The sequence below is a fragment of the Eublepharis macularius genome, chromosome 3 (assembly GCF_028583425.1).
Source record: "Eublepharis macularius isolate TG4126 chromosome 3, MPM_Emac_v1.0, whole genome shotgun sequence".
Taxonomy (NCBI): Eukaryota; Metazoa; Chordata; class Lepidosauria; order Squamata; family Eublepharidae; genus Eublepharis; species Eublepharis macularius.
Window position 1 is genome coordinate 69,044,840 of NC_072792.1, and position 17,562 is coordinate 69,062,401.

Sequence of the window (17,562 nt, forward strand, 5' to 3'; positions counted from 1 at the left end):
CCAGGAGGAGGCAGAGGTGGAGACTGCTGATGCCACTGCTGAGGAGTGAATGTGGGCATCAATAACCTCTGATGGGAGGTAACTGGAACAACCAGGGCCACCACTGCAATGTGGATGGGCCGGTAAAGAAAGCAGCAGCAGCACCAGCAGGCAGGGAAGAAAGTGGCCAAGTGAAGATGGTAGTGGTTTGCACTTTCTACTCCAAGCTTTCACATCCTCCAGGTATTGCTGGTAAGCTGATTGAGAATCAGGGCTTCAAGGAGTTCACAAGAAGGGGATTTGTGAAGACAAAAACAAAAAATAATAACACATTAAAACTACCACAACAGATGCAAAGACTCTCTGTCTGAGGAATGTACTCCCATGAATATTTCTCCCCTTCTAGAGGCAAATGAAAGGTAGTAAAAGGTGAGCTAGAACTTGTGGCAAATTCCACTGAAGTTACCATCCTTTACAGCATCCTGTTAACTTTACCCCTATAAAGTCTTTTAACTGAATCAAGGGCTTATTTGAGTGAAGAACCACCAGGAAAAAATACCAGAATATTTTCAATGCCAGAGCTCATCACCAGAACATATAAAAAGGTTTTTGATTACATTTGCCCCATGTAGCTTGCTGGACAGGGACAATATCTTAGCCTCTGATAGCAGCATTGGTACAACTATTTAGGGCAAGAATATTAGGCATACAAAATTAAGGCTGTTTCCACACAGACTGCTGTTCCCACTTTAGGTCTGTGTTTTGCTGAGTCACCCCGACAACCCATTCTCTGTACACAGTACCCACAAGCGCTGTTTACCTTTGGTTGTAAGGTTGCAGGAAACCTCCAAACAGTCAAAATAAGAGCAGTTTTGGAAGGGAGGTCGATAATTTCATCATCATAGACTAAAAGTGCCCATCTCCTTTTTATTTTATTTTTTACTTCGCACATGTGTGATTGCATGCAGCTACTATTGCAACCAGGCTTCTGTTATTGAACAGAAATGTGAAGAAGGAAGGGCAAGAGCTTCGGGGGAAGAACTGGGAGAAGATTGAGAGGAGTATGAGGTTTCAGAAATGCTTCAAATTCATATGCCAGAATATGCAAAAAATAATTTTAAAAAACCACTGGAAACCCGCTAGAAAAGAAAACATCAGAGCAAGTGTGGTCCCAGTAAATATGCAGAAAACCCAGTAAAAAAAACAATATGTACACAGCTGGCAAACTATAACGTGTGCATGCCTGGGGAAAAGTCACGAAGGTGAACCGCACCTCTAAGGATGTGTGGAAACAGCCTAATACAGAAATCTACCAAAAGGGAAACATTAGTACTTACAACAGGATTTTTAGTGTTTGGGTCAAATTCTGTCGAATTTGCATCTGTAGAATAAAAATGATGCAAGTTAATATTTTAGTCATATTAGCTATGTGGTTTAATTATTCTGTATTCATCACAGGGTTCATCAGTTTTGTGATTTTTTTCAGAGAAGTTATACTCTTTAATTGGGTTTTGTTACCATAACAATAATATATTTCTTTAATGAATAAGAATTGCCCTTTCAAGAATTAAAATACTTGGGTACGATACAATTACCTGAGACCCTGAACATAAATAGGACTGGGCTACATGTCTGAAATCAGACAAACTAAATAAAGGGTTTGTACAGTAACCCTTCAGAAAATATTTTTACTTTTGGCACAGTTGTCAGGGAGAATCATACGAGTTTTAGTGCCCAAATTCATTCTAAAATTATTGTTCTTCTCAAATTCCTCTTTGCCTTAGGAATAGAAGATATGCTGAAAAGCCTATACAAACAGTAAATTACTACCTACCAACTTGAAGAAATGACAATGCACAACAAGAAAACAAGCCTAGTTTAAATTCTGTACATCTGTGTCTCTTTGATCTGGACATGTAAAAAGCAAACTGCAGGTAACTGGAGATATAGGAAACCCATGAGTCTGACGCCGCTGATTCCAAAGCTGATAGTGAATTCATGTGTCAGAATATCCTCTTAGATTTCATTTTAGTTTGTTTGATGATACGCATACCACCAGTGGCATGCAGAAATAGTTTAGGTGGGATGCAGAGTTTTCCTAACCATTACTAAGAATTTGCTCTCCCTCAATCCCAAGTCCACCACCAACTAAGATGTGCCATCTCCTGTTAACCATACCTGCTACAGATCATCCATCTGTGACCTGCTAGTAGTAACATCAAACACTCAGGGTTTCTCCTAATCCCCTGACCCCCATACCCATCAGTAAGTGTTTTTGATGTTCTGCTTCCTGGCAGAGATTATCCACTGTGCTTTTGCCCATCCCCCATCCCCCCCCCGACCACCATTTTAAGTCACAGCATTGTCCTAACCATCACCACCACTTTATTCAAAGACGCTGATAATGCCAACAGTGTTAGATACCTAAACAGACATTCTTGGAGATGAAGCACTAAATAACTGAACAGAGCAATTTAGCAAGATTTGTTCAGTATCTCCATGAGGAGAAAGTACTGGAAGATGTGTCCACAGTTCACAACATGACAACACAAACAAGTGCAGAGATCTTTTGTATTTTTATCAATACTTTTCAAGAACAACCTGGACTGGAAAAACATAGTTAATCTTTGTACGTATAGTGCTGCTGCAATAAAATGCACTCTGGGAGTGCTGCAAAAATTTGCACATGCTGATTTGCAAGTTACACATTGTATGATCCATGACACGCTTGCCACAAACAGATGATTCCTGATTTGTCTGATGTGATGTCTGATTGCACAACCAATGCACTGAACAGTCAAATCATGTTACTTTGTGAAGAGATGGGTGCCGAACGCACAAGACTATTGCTGCATATCAAAGGGAGATGGTTGTTGTATGGCAAGGTGCTATCCAGAATCTCTGAGCCGAGAGAAGAAACCCAGTATTTCTTGGTTTAAAAGAAATTTAAGCTTGCAGTGTTGTTCAGTAATAGTTACTTGAATCGGGAGATGTGCAAGGGGAAACATGAATGGATTTAGTGCAGTTCTACTTGCACAATATATTGTACAAAACTTAGTACTTTCCTCCCTCTATATATATGCCCAGAAATTAGTTGCATAAGATCTTGAGCAAATGGAAACGCAAGTAGGAATACAGTTAGTTTCACAGTGCAAGCTGCTACTGAGGGCTTTTTCTTGCCATCTGCTCTTGCACAAGCGGAATTTTGTGCTGGGTTCAATCCACTGAATGGATCTCAAAACTAGTGTACATGACAGACACATTTGGGATCCTAAATGAACATAATTTGCAGGTCCGTTAAGTTCATCCTTCCACCTTACAACTAAGATAGAAACTTTCAATGCTAATTTATTTGGAAGACAAAAGTTGATTGGAGAATATTTGACACATCTTTTTGCTTTAAATGTTTTGTGTTTAAAACCATAGCAAAAAAATTTACTCCCAACAATATGACAGCATTTTTTTACATCCCTAAACACTTACCATAAATGATAATGCCTGTAAACATATAAATGTCAGAAAAAGTGGGATTTTTTCTCTATTATGGTGGGACCTAGATTCTTTGAGAGTGATTTGTGGGTCATAAGACACAAAAGGTTGAGAACCACTGTTTTAGTCAACAGGAAGCTAAATGTACCTGGCCAGTTCAGGCAGTTCCTTGCAAACTCCACTACTGCCAGCTGCATCCCCAAGCAAACTCCTATAAGAAAGAAAAGAGAGTAAGAAAGGTGAATAACTTTTTCAATTTTTTTCCAATAGCATAAGCAGTGCTTTGTGGACCCAGAAGCGAAAGGTGGGATATACATCCAAAATAAAATGTGTGCGCCACTTTTCATTCATTTTCACTGCTACGGCATGTCACTTTCCTGGCCAAGTCCCTCACTATTACTGAAATTCCGAGGAATTAAAAGGATGAAAAGTATATGTAACTTAGAACTAGACAATAAAGCAGACCATCCAGAACTCCACAAGCCCGGAGTTACAGTGAACATGAACAATCCAACTTTGATAACCCAGAGCTGGGAATCTTACAGGGCAGTGGAGAAACCTTTCCTTCTTACCTTTGAGGCTCTACCCTCACTGGTGCTCACCATCTGAGGGTCTGCCATCCCGCCAGCTCCCCAGATGGGTGTCTTCCAGCCTCAGATGGGCAGGGAAAGGGGTTGCACTGTCTTGATCCTTCTCCTGCCCTGGGAGTGACAGCATGCTCCAGCTGCCTCTCCCTACAATTCCTCCTCAGCCTTCAGGGGAACTTAGGATCCCCCTTGTCCCACCTCTCTGGATCTTCCTTCAGTCCTCACCCAGCCTCCCTGAGTGGCCCTTTCCCCAGCCTATCTGAAGGAAGGGCTGGGAAGACTCTGAAGTCTTCTGGTCTCACCCACTCCATCCCAGCCCAGGGCAGGGCATTTATTTTATTCCCTGCCTGGCTATCCCCTGCTACTTCTGCAGCCTCTCCAGTGGCTCCCCTGGCAGCTTGGAGCCTGTGCCTGCCCGGCCCATGCTGCTGGTAATCTCCTGTGGACCTGGCTGAGGTGGAGCTGCATGGGTAAGTACAGGAGAAGAGTGAGTCAGCTGGGTGGCTGCAGGCTGTTCCCCAGGGTTGTGCCTGGGCATCGGCTGCTGCTGGCCTAACAGTGGAGGAGGCTTGAGGCTCTGCAGCAGCACCAGCATCTCAGGTACTGACAGAGGGGGTGCTTCAGGGCCTGAAGATAGTGCCTGCTGCTGCAGGGCTGTTGTGGGGGCGGGATAGGAGGATGCCATTGCCAGACATGCCCACTAAAGGCATGCTAAAAGGTGGACAGTTTACAGCGCGAGACTCAGACTGAGACAGAACATATTCCTTCCTTCTCTTCCTTCCCAGTATCAGCATTGGGGAGGATTTAAGAACTGAAGCTGGAGGAAGAAGGTGAGAAACTCCTACTCCATTGACAGTAATCCTTTCCATCAGCACAGATGCAGGATTCAAGTCACTGAGTGTGCCCTCATGCTTTAAACATGTAAGAAAAATTCATGATCTATGGGGATTATAGTAAAGAAGAAAAGGTTGAAGAAGTGTAAACTTCTTACCAAGGAAAGGCTTTTTCTTTTTTCTTGCCCATGAAATAGCTTGAAGTTTTCCCTCTGTTCCTCTATGTCCAAAACCTCCAGGGACTAAAATGCAACTGAAACAATCCAGAATATAAAGGCAAAAAGAGAAGAGAGAGCAGAATGACAGTTTAGATAATCTAAAGAGATACACTACAGCTTTAACTCATTGTTTTTGTTATTTTAAACTTAAAATACTTGTTTTTTTACTGGCTTTTACATCTGATTTTCTAATTTTTACATCCTTAAGAGTTTTATGGCCTTAGCAAGAATTTTTAAAAACTTCTAATCCTGTATCCATAAAGTGGTTTACCAGTTAGGTTTTCTTATTAATCACAACAGAGTGATTAAACACAGGTAGCCCAAAGCGTTTATATTCACAAGCATATTAATGCAATAAATAATTATATTACTTGTTATTCAAAACATAAAAGAAATAAATGGTTCTAGAAGAGGATTCTAAGAGCTGAAAACTGGTGCAGTGCAGTGACTGACAGGGCAATCCTACACAGAGTTACATCACTCTAAGCCCATTGTGTGTTCAGGATTGCACAACAAGGTTTAAACTAGACATCACATTTAACAAGACAGTCTGGGTTTCCTTGACCTCACTCACATTCCCCACAGCCAGATGGCAGCTGTGGGGAACTAAATGCTCGAGCTCCAGAGAAGCCCAATTTGGATGAGGACTGCAGCAAGAAAGAAGGATCTTCGCTTTCTCCTCAGTGTTTTTCCTACTTAAAATGGCTCAGCATGTGCCCTGAGTAATACAGCCCCTTGGGCCTTTTGGGGATGGGAAAATAGCACAGGAAGCCCTTCCTGTCCCCACACCACAGTCCCTAAATTGGGGCATGCAGCACATGGGAACTTAGTTCTCTGCAGCTTCCTGTGTCTGAGGAGAGTAAAGAGTTATTTTGCCCCAATTCATGGCTAAACATATCATCTACCCATATAATCTACTTTGGCCCTGAGATACTCAGGTACAAGTAAGGGCATCTTGCCTCCAACTCTTCTTTCAAGAATTCAATAGGTGGCTTTAGGTAAGCAATTGTCTTTTAGTTCCCAAAGAGTTTTTTTACTTTTTAAAATGGAAATTAGTCATGGCAAAAAAAAATGAAGAAATTGAAATTGTTAGGTACCAAGAAAACAAAACCAATTACCTTTAAAATTATTTTTGAATGCTAAATGCCACTTACTCTGCTTTGCATAATTTTTGCCAGGCTTGATGGAATTTCACCGGATTCTCAGTTTCTGTAGTATGTTCAAGATCTGCTGAGTCTATATACTAAGTAAGAAAGCACACACATATACATTTGTAATATATTGCTATTTCTATATTTTCCTCATAGATTCCAAATAAAATGATGAGACTTTCCAGTAACAGTGCACAAAAAACACCGTGACCACAGAATATTCCAGAACTTTGAGCTGGTTCTTGCAGATCCATTCTTCTACTGGCAACTGTTTCCCATGGCACAAGGAACCTTTGCTTCAAGCATGTGGCTCTTGCACTAGCAAGAAAGATGCTTGCATTAGTGGAAGTTCCTTGAGCCAGGGGAAGAACCCAAGCGAGCTGACTCAATCCACAGAATCCACATTACTCTGATAGTTTAAGTGCCTTGACTGTGGTCTAAAAATCATTCAAGCATTCCGCTGTGCTAGGCTCAGTCTTGCACATCCACACCATTATTTTAACTCCTTGAAAGTAAAAGACTAGATGAAATTGTAGCTTTACATTTTATTTTTCTAACTAGTGGTGTAAGACAATAGGAAAATATGATACAGACCAGAGCACAGCAAGAAACAAAATGCAAGCTAATTGTTGTCTAACTTGCAAACCAGGGAAAAAAACTAAAAAAGGGGGAACAATCTTTTAAAAATGTTTTCAAGTATGATTCTAACTAGTTCTTCAACTGTTATCCTGGCTGCCTGATTCTTGACAAAATAAACATTCACAGCAGGACATGAAACATTCTTTAATCCTTTCCTAGATTTAAGTTTTGTGAAATGCTGTTCTCTATAATTATAAGATTAAGACCTTAATACTGTTTTAAGTTTTTCTTGGAAAAGGTATTGCTTAGTGACAATGATAAAATAGTCACATTGTTTATAATAAACTCCACTGCAGAAGTACTTTGATTATTCTAATCCCGCCCCACAAAAAATCCCAAACTATGCCTGTGTCAAATGCCTATGACTGTGTAGGCAATCAAATTCAGAATGCCCGTGTAATTATGTTTTCTTTTTCTATGGGAAACTTGTTTAGAAGACCTGCTTCCATGGAGGCATTTTAAACAGATAAGTGATGTGGCAGTGGTCAGGTGCCTGACTACATTTTGTACTGGCTTTTATAAATTTTAAATACTTTATAGGATATTTTTTTGCACATACACACAAAAAACGACTACTGATGAAAATTAAAAGAGAAAGCATCAAAGCTGAACATCAAGAAGACAAAAATAATGACTACTGAGGAATTACACAATTTTAAAGTTGAGAATGAGGAAATTGAAATTGTTCAACATTTTCTATTCCTTGGCTCACTCATCAACCCAAAGGAAGACTGCAATGAAGAAATCAGAAGAAGATTGAGACTTGGAAGAGCAGCTGTGAGAGGGCTAGAGAAGATCCTTAAAGATAAAGATGTCTCTCTGGGAACCAAGATCAAGGTAATCCAAACTATAGTATTCCCCCCCCCCTCCCGTTACGACGTATGCATGTGAAAGTTGGAAAGTGAAGAAAGCTGACAGGAAGAAAATTGATTCATTTGAAATGTGGTGCTGGAGTAGAGTTTTGCAGATACCATGGACAGGCAAAAGGTCAAATATCTTTGTTATCTACCAAATGTACAATATAATCCAGTAAACACTTGCACAATTCTACCCACTAAGTAATCCATTTGAACTGCAAGTAAACATACTTAGCCCATTGTTAATTACTACTTTAGTGCTTAATGCTGTGACTAGCTTTAGTTAAGTCAATAAAAGTTCAGCAAGACAGTAAATATTTGTCAAGTGTACACCCCTCCCTTCATAACACAGTAAAGGAAATTACTGTAATAAATTTTCAAACAAACTATGAATTGAAGTTACTTCATAATGTATTGCCTGTGAAGTCCTAAGTAATTTATACTTTATTTCTCAACTACAGCCATTTGCTAAAGTTAAGCCAATAAACACAAAAGCATCTTGGAAAGGAAGGGAAAATGAAAGAAAGAAAAAAAATCAATACTCTACTCACCATTAAATCAAGTTTGTAATTAATTGCCAATGCTGAATGTTCCAGGGCCTTGAAAACAGAGGTATAGCAATCACTCAGTTTTGTGTACTTGCCAACCAGAGCTACAGAACATGTCTTCAGCATCCTCTCATACCTGACAATGTAAGATATCATTCAATGAACTAATCACCACAAATAAAATTACCATTTTTTTTTTACTCTTAGTGTGTACATAAGTGCGTATGTATAAATAAAATAATTACAATTCCTCCCAGGAACTAAAAACAGACTGCTTGTAGCCCTGTTAGAACTAGGTCTGCCAGGCTGACTCTCCAATTAGGGAGGGCAAGACAATCCACTACAGACAACAGATTTTGGAGAGGAAGTAAAAGACGACATTATCAGTTCTTTAGTTTATTATTACTTTTCTTCCACAAGTGGGCACAATTTGGATTTGCTAAGTCAGAAACCAAAATATTTTGCACTATAACTGTGGGCTGCAATCCTAAGTAAACGTAAGTGACAGAAAGAACTGGGTCCAGCTCTACCTCTCCTGAGAGACAGCTAGTGGGAGTGGGTGGAATGCTGGGCCAATGAGAGTTAGTGTCTGTTGGAGGGAAAAGGAGGCTCTTGGGAGCTGCTAAGGGTTTTGACTCTTCTGAGGAAAGGCAGCAGAGAGAGAGATAGCTAATTGCAAGCATGTTCTGTTACACTGAAGCACTCTCTGTTTATTACTTTGAAATTTGTTCACACCTATGTTCCATCTCGTAAATAAAGTTCATTTTTGTTTTGTTTAACCCTGACTGGCTTGAAATTGTTAGCTGAGGGGGAAAATACCACACATACACACACACACACACATCCTCTGGTCACATAAAATGGGCCTAGTTTAAATGGTGGCAGTGTATATATAGGGACAGTTAACCCCTGAGTTCCCTTCTCCCCAATAGCCCTGGGCTGTAGCTGGGTGAGGGGAGGTAAATACAAGGAATGGGCTGCATGTCTGGTGGAGCCTCTGGAAGATGAGAGAGGGTACCCTGTGAGGATTTGGGTCAGGGCTCTCTGCCTGCTATAGCGGAGGCTAGACAGGTGGCATGTGGTAACCCAGCCTTTATCTGCCTGGAAAGCCCCAAACCTATGAAGGGAGGTTTAGGGTGGGTGACAACATGCATGAAAGGCTGTCAGAGGGATCTGCCATAACATATTTGGAAGAAAATTCCACTAAAATCATGGGGACTTGTTTTGGAGTAAATATAACTGGGCTAAGACTGGAATAATAACAGTTATTTCAGCTGAGAATATGGTTGGGAGGTTTATCATGAAAAAAAGTCCTACCATATGAATTAGGAGAACAATCGGGATGTAAAATTGGGGACATACCCCAAAGGTCTGCTAGTTGGTACAGTGCAGAATGACTTCTTCATACAGAGACCTTAACCCAAATCTCTTCAGTTATTGCTGTTATACAGATGTGAAGCTGAGGAACAGTGGGAAGGGATCAAGCTAGATACTATTTTTCATGGAAACAGTATAGTAAAAATGTTCTATTCTATGGCACTTTGTAAAAATAAAATAAAGTTTAAAAATAATAGCCGATACAGCAATATGCCATTTGGCAGTTTCTCAGAAATGTATGATAGCCCAGGAATTACAATGATACATCTCTGCAGTTATCACAAAAATAAAATATATTATGTTAGCATGGTTGTTCACAAAAGCACTGCAAGATGCTCTAGTGCAAATCTTTAGGACTAAGGAGGTGGAAATAAACAAAACAAGATAAAAAGAAGCCGTACCTATCTGCCATTTTTTTCCATCTGAAAAGAAGATCACTTGGTTGGTCATCAATTGGCAGGTTCAATCTTTCCTTAAAATATTTAATTATGTGTTGCTCTTCCAACAAAATTGGCACCCGATAAGTAGAAGAAACGTCATGGATAAATATTACCTAGAAAAGATTTTAATTATTGATATCAGCAATTTAAAAAACAAAATAGATGTACACCTACAAGAAAATAGAGTGAAACCTATTGAATGTGTTCTTTTAAACCTTGCCAGACTATTTACCTGGAAGGAAAAATTACTTAGGGAAATTAGAGGTTTAAAATTTAATGTTATATTCATTGATCAAAAATGGGCCCCTGGAAGCAGATTTTTAATAGTATTTATATTCATTACTTTTCAAACTAAAAACTTACAAAAAATGTAGATTGCAGGCACAATCTTAGAAGAGGTGTTCCCCTCTCCCATACATGAGAGAATATCTAAGATTTTCTTTTAAGGTTCTGCCTGCTGTGATGTATAGAGGCATTAAAAAAAAGACAGCAAGCTTTATCTTCATAATGTTTCTTCATTTCAATGCAAAATTATGCAGATTTAGTAAAATTAATTTTACTCAATCAATTAATACCCTGACCTGGTTAGCCCAGGCAAGTCTGACCTCATCAGCTAAGCAGGGTCGGGCTTGCTTAGTTATTGGATGGAAAACCTCCAAAAAAGACCAGGGTTCTTATTGCAGAGCCAGGCAATGGCAAACTACCTCTATTAATCTCTTGCCTTAAAACCATAGTGAAGGTCACCATAAGTCAGCCATGACTTGAAGGCACTAGTCTCCACCACTACCAATCAATGAATAAACTAAGAATGAAACCAAACAGGGCCTTCTGCAGGTTCCACCCTACAAATGGGCAAAACCAATAGCTGCCCATATATGCACTTTCTCTGTGGTGGCCCCCACCTTGTGGAATGGTCTGCCTGAAGAGCTTCCATTCCCCTGGCTTTCAGCAAACGGTGCACAAGTGATTGATTAAGGAAAGTTTTTTTTTTCACAGGTAATAGGGCTGTGCTATGAGGAAATAGCTCAGAGAGATGCTTGTGATAAGAGAGACTATAGTGATAAAGGGACTATACTACTTGGTACTGTCTGTTGATTTAGGTATGCTCCTACTGGTTAGTTTCCACATCATTTAACATGTCATGTCAAATTGCTTATGTTTTGTTTCACCACTCTTTCAGCTTTGTATTCAGATTTCTGCTTGTATTGGATTTCTGCAATCCATATCCTATTGTATTGTTTATTAAGTGTCCCAGCCATTGACTGTATTAATCCTGCACAGTGTAATCCACTTTGAGAAAGGTGGACTAATAATAATAATAATAATAATACAACCCTTCAGGACAACTTAACACCCACTACAAGCAGTTTACAAAATAAGTTATTATTATTCACAATAATCACCCTGTGAAGTGGGTGGGGCTGAGAGAGCCCTGGGAGAGCTGACTTCAAGCAGAGGAGTGGGGAATCAATCCTGGTTCTCCAGGTTAGAGTCCCACCGCTCTTAACCATTACATCAAACTGGTGTAATTAAATAAATTTAGTATGGAATAAGTCCCCTTATACACAGTGGGACTTACTTCCAAGTAATCATGCACAACAGGTTTTTATAATTGGTTCACACTTCTACAGAATATTAAGATAAGAATTCATATATTATTATTGTTTTATTAGCCCACATGCATTCAAAGAGTTAAGGATGTTAGGGTATCTTGTTATGTATTATGGGGGAAAAGCTGAAAAAAGATCCAGACAACAAATTGCTATTGTTAAGGATGACAAGATTATAGATGAGTAAATAATGTTTTGAGTGACATAAGTAGCTTGTAAATTTCTATTAAATAATTTACCCATATTTGTAATACAGACATGCTTTCATACTCTGCAAATGAGCTTGTATATACATTGATAGTAAAATATGGTTTTTAAATGGTTAAAAATGGGAAGAACTCTCTGCATTCAGTCTATAAAACAAAAAGCCCAACTGCTCAGGTATCTCTACTGTTATTAAAAAGGTATCACTTTAGCCCCATTCAGGATTTCAAAAACACATACCATGTACACATATAGAGGACCAGGATGATGCTTACTGCACCTGTGCTGGACTACATGCACAGAGCCACATAGGGAGGCCATATCTAATCTGAAATAAATGGATGAGCTTGCATACAAAAACAGGGCTTCTATATCAAATAAGGCTTCTGTTGTGTTCTCTCCATCAGCTTCTTCTTGAAAGTCCCCTGTGAAGGTCAGTTAGAATGACCTTAGCCAAGTCATTCACCATAACTATTCCAATTTTTTGGAATGGCCTCCCACAGGAGGTCAGAAGGCCCTTTGTCATTAGGAGAACAGTGTACAGCAGAGCTTTTTTTTTACACTGGTTTTTAGTTTGGGCGGTTAGTGTTGTTTTTAGAGTTCTGTGCTGTAGACTTGTATTAGCCTATTAAATTTGAAATGTATATGTTTTTATACTCAAATTTTTGTAAGTCTTAAATCCCATGAGGGACAAAGTATGGGGTATACTATTTAAACAAATATGAATAAATAAAAATTGGGAAAAAACCAGCCTCTAAACTGTTTTATGTTCAAAATAATAATGTTCATCATTCTTCTTTGGTTAATAGCAAGAAAAACTTTGAAAAGATTCTTGTTTTTAATTCTGTATATAACCTACTGGTGTGTAAAGATACAACACTGACCTCTGCTGGATTATAGTGAATCTTAATTTCATACACGTATCTAGGTGAGTATTAATTTTATCCATAGTTAATGGAGTTAACAATGCAATACAAGTGAGTATAAATAATCAAGAAATAATAAACTAATCAAGCGAGAAAATTCTGAGTAGCATAAAGGATCTGAAGCAGAAGAGTGTCTACAAGTTTAGAAAGAACAAAATCATCCCAGTAAGTGACTGTTTACTGTTCTTTTAACACTGAATTTCCAGAAATCTACTCCCTCTCATGAACTAAGAAAAAACTAGAAATTAGTTGCAAGCTTGATCACAGCTAGGTTGAAAAGCCTACAAACCTGTTCAGGTTCTACATGGCAAAACATGGAGATCTTTTGTTTGACAGCCATTTCTATAGGCTTAGTACTTCTGCAGACTATCTGTTAAAAAACAAACAGGTAAGCAACATGGGTTGGTTTGTAGAAAGACAATTCATAGAACTGGATGGCAGACACCATCCAAAATGTCAACAAACAAAATAATTCATTTATTATTACATTTATATCCCACTTTTAGATTACTATCAAAGTCAAGGCAGCATACACAGGTTTCCTAAGAGATCTCCCATCCAGGCACTAATCCCTGCTATCTTAGCAACAGTAAGGTCTGTGTATTATATGTTTTTCAACCACACTCAGATCAATGATATGTAAGTTTCCCCTTCTATTTCCTTGCCATTTCCAAAATCTTTCTTTTGTACCTTCCAATTCTTGAGACAGCTGGAAGAGCCTACTAGGCATGCAACTCTATAACAGTAAGAAACTAGCATATCAAAGCATAAACACAACATCAACCTATGCAACATTAAAGAACAGATACATTTAATAGACACTATGGTTTCAGGCATACAGATGCAAATAATATTTTCTTGATTAAAAAAACCTTATTCCACACAAGCAGTCAACTTTAATTACTTGAGATACACTGTATATGCTGGTAGCTGTCTCTAACCTGTACTTCTTTCATTATACTGGTTTTCATTTGAAAATAAATGTTCATGTTTAATCAAGCTTACCAAATCAGGAGAAAGACCAAGACCTCTTAAAGCCCGGACACTATTCTGAGTAGGCTTCGTTTTCTGTTCTCCAGTAGCATTAGGCTAAAAGGGGAGTGGTGGGGGGGAGAGGAAAAACCTTTTGTTATTTTTTTCCTCAGAATATTCTGGGAAAGAAGAAATATACTTTCTTATGTTGCCAAGTAGGCCCCCCTCTCCTGCTCTAAGGCCTGCCATGAACTGTGTTTGAGTTTCCTGCACTGCTGCTTTACAACTACACCAGAGACTGCCTTGCATATGTGCACTCTAGTACACGTGTCAGTTTCCAGCCTGCTTGCTAGTTATCCTGCTGTTGCAATAGACTGTGTCAGTTTCCTGAATCCATGTCTGGACAACTACACTAAGGACTCTCTTTCTGGGCAGCCCTGCCCAAGCCTATGGTACATTTCACACTCGGTTTTTAGAGCGCGTTTGTACCTGTTCCACATCCCATGTTTGCAAGGTTTTCACACTTAAAAACAGTCATGGGATGCAGTCCCGCTTTTTGTCCGCTGTATCCCCGATTTTTCCCCCTGCGGTCATACCCCGATGTTTTTTTAAGTTCGCTGCCGACTGGCAGCTGGCCCGCATTTTGCTAATGTGAAAACTTTTGCCTCCTTTTTGCTTCTCTCCCCCCCCCTCTCCTTTTCCCTGGGAGCTGATTGGTTTGTGCAGAATTAACCACTCCCACCCTCCTCAGCTCTCTGAACTCCTTGTCCACCATTTTTTTAAGTAAAGCGAGCTGAGGGTCATAAGGCTGCTTCTTCATTGGTTTCCTTCCTCCCGGTATGCATGCTGTTTTATTTTTTTTTTCAAAAGCCAGGAATGATTCCTAAACTTGCTGCTAATTCCCTGCTAGCTTTAAAATCAAGGAAAGTGTTAAATAGCTGCTTTCTCCTTCCTCCCTTAGGGCATGCACACACATTCTTTTTTTTTTTAAAGACAAGAATGGGTTGCAACGTTGTAATGTTCCTGCACTTTCTTCCTGGCTTTAAACGCCAGGAAAGGATTAAATGGCTGCTTTTCCCTCCCTCCCAGGCATGTTTCAGACTTTGCCAAAGAGGGGGAAAAAAACCAAGCATTTTGCACAGCCCTTTGGAAACAAGCCTCTGCTTCCTGGGAGGAGATTAATCGGCAGCATTTTAACCCTTTCCTGGCTTGATTTAAAAAAATGTGAGTGGTACATGTTTTCCCCCAGAACTCTGCCACCAATTGCTTCTCCGGTGGGCAGGGGACAGCCCAATCAGCAAAAAGGGGGAAGGGTTCCAACATTCCAACGTTACTATGCATGCTGAATTTTTTTTAAAAAAGTGTGACGTGAATTGCAAGGCCCCAAAAGCCCAAAATTGCACCGAGGTTTTGAAATGAAGCACAGACACCAAATCGAAATTGCAGTGGACAGTGTGAAATGAACAGGTGCAATGCCGAAGCCACTGCGATCGGGGCGAATGCTCATAAATGGCGGTTTAAACCGTAAGTGCGAAAAGGGCCTATATCTGGACCCTCCTGTGTGTTTGGACTCCACCACCCATGTGCCTCCTGCCTGCCTCACCATCTCTCACGGGCCGTGCTTGTTCCCTGCTATGGACTGTATTTTGCGCGCTGTTTCCCTGCCTCCATGGAAGCCTGCCTCTCCCGGGCCCAAGCCGCGCTGTTGGCAGCCAGATGCCAGCTGGGGAAACCTCCAGTGAGCCTGACCAGGCACCCCCTGGCCAGTTCCCGCCTGGAGCCTCCCGCGGGCTGGTCACCGAGCTTGCCCTCGCTACCGAGCAGCCTGCTAGCAAGCCCCAGCCATGCCCAGCCGGCAGCCATGTTCTTAGGCAGCCAGAAGACCCAGAGAAGCAGCCTTCTGAGAGAAGCCATGCCAGAGGACCGAGCCGACCACGTCCGCAGCAGCGAGCCTCACCCTGCTCTGCATAGCTTAATAGCCGCCCCGGAGAAGTGCCGACCATCCCAAGCACTTAGAAAATGCATCTCAAAGCAGCCTCCGCATTCCAGAGCTGATGACGTCGGGACAAGCCCTGTCCGCTGGAACATCCATTCAACACGCCCAGATCTTCTCCTCCCTCCTTTGTCCCCTCTTCCTAAGGTGTCACTATGATACAATCAGAATCCTAAAGTGGCCCATCTCAGGCATTCAGAAAGCCATTAAAACCTTTGTTTTAACCTGTGAGAACCACAAGGTACAGCACCAGCCCCAGGGTACATTTTGGGGTATATAAGCCAGCCTCTCAGGCCACATGGCGCGCGTCATTCCTATCCCGACTCCCTTGCTGTCTCTCTACGCGTGGCTCTGGTGCTGGCATCGGACCACCTCGCTGCTATATCTCTGCTCTGCTTCAGGATTGTAACTATATCCAACTTCATCGTGGGGTACCTGCTAATGCGACCGTCTCTATTTTCCTACCTCTATGTTTCCTAGTTCTTGTATGTAACCTTGTATGTGTGTGCAAGTTCAGGCATACACCACATTACTAGTAAGACACGTTGTATTGTGATTTAGTCTGCCTCTTTATTACGTGAGCGTCTGGAGAAGGGACCTTGGTATAGATGGTTAGATCCGCGCTAAATTTAGTTCTGGACTGCTAAGCTAATTCCCCAGTCAAAAAGAGCAGTTCCGGTAACACTTATCAAATCTAAACCTATTTTAGTGTTTTAACATAAAATAAATAATTGTATAAATTAATTATATAACTATGTTATATAATCCCTTTTTCTCTTTTCTGTACCCCCTATACTATTGCTTTGTCTTTTTAAAATAAGAAAGTTATAATAAAAAGAAAAAAAGCCACAAAGTACCACATCCTATGCTACCTTAACATATGTATCTCTCATGTGAAAGGCAGGGAAAAACAAAAGTTGAAAATAAAAAGAACAAACTTTGTAGCAAAGAAAAAAAAAAGTATTATTTGGCCAGAAACAGTCTCATACAATCACAGTAGGAATAGAAGTATACTTGGATATCAACTTTTTAAAATTTTAAAACACTTTTTAAAATTGATTTTAACTTCTTATAAACAATTATAACATTAAAGATAAACAACAATGACATTAAAGATAACAATAAAACCAGCTGTTTCAAGGTACAGTATTGACATTCCTATGTTGTATATCTGTTGAGTTAGTAACTCAGGTTATCTGCATGGATTCTTTCAATGTTACACAAGATTGAGAGCTTTATTTTGTTGTTGATTGTTCAGGAGGATAAAATGTATGGATATCAACTGTATAATACTAAAATACTGAACTATTTAATAGTGTATAATTATTGTGTACATTAAAAACATATTGTGTGCCTGATCACATTTAAACAATATATAATTGAAATACTGTAAATATCTACAGTATATACAAGAACGGTAATTCTCTAATGCTGCAGAATAAGTAAAAATCTTCATACTACTCATTTTGAATAATATCTTGTCTTAAAAGGCATTACATTCATTCCAGAAGAGAAAATATTTCATAGAGGTTTGTTTCAGTGCACTACCAAATTTCCAATATTTCTGCTAGAAAAACTGGGGGGAAATCCTTGGGGGGAGGGAATATGAACAGTTTCCCAAACTGTTTCCAGTTTTTCCCAGGACTTCACATCTTCAATATCAAACTGGAGATTCTGATTTAGATTCTGGGGTTCTAAATATGGTAGGTTTGTTCTGACACACTAGCAGCATAATCCTA

General features: G+C 39.9%; 1 protein-coding gene across 2 annotated transcripts in view; it reads right to left on the reverse strand.

Moving 5' to 3' along the window:
• Positions 1-17,562, reverse strand: part of CTPS2 (CTP synthase 2) — a 111,215-nt gene that overhangs the window by 54,538 nt on the left and 39,115 nt on the right. For both annotated transcript variants that reach the window (XM_054974782.1, XM_054974781.1), the window contains exons 6-13: positions 13,864-13,947; positions 13,148-13,228; positions 10,080-10,231; positions 8,305-8,437; positions 6,261-6,349; positions 5,047-5,141; positions 3,617-3,679; positions 1,317-1,360 (exon numbers count right to left, since the gene is read on the reverse strand). In XM_054974782.1, coding sequence (XP_054830757.1) covers positions 1,317-1,360; positions 3,617-3,679; positions 5,047-5,141; positions 6,261-6,349; positions 8,305-8,437; positions 10,080-10,231; positions 13,148-13,228; positions 13,864-13,947 — 741 coding nt within the window. The remainder of the gene's footprint in view (positions 1-1,316; positions 1,361-3,616; positions 3,680-5,046; positions 5,142-6,260; positions 6,350-8,304; positions 8,438-10,079; positions 10,232-13,147; positions 13,229-13,863; positions 13,948-17,562) is intronic.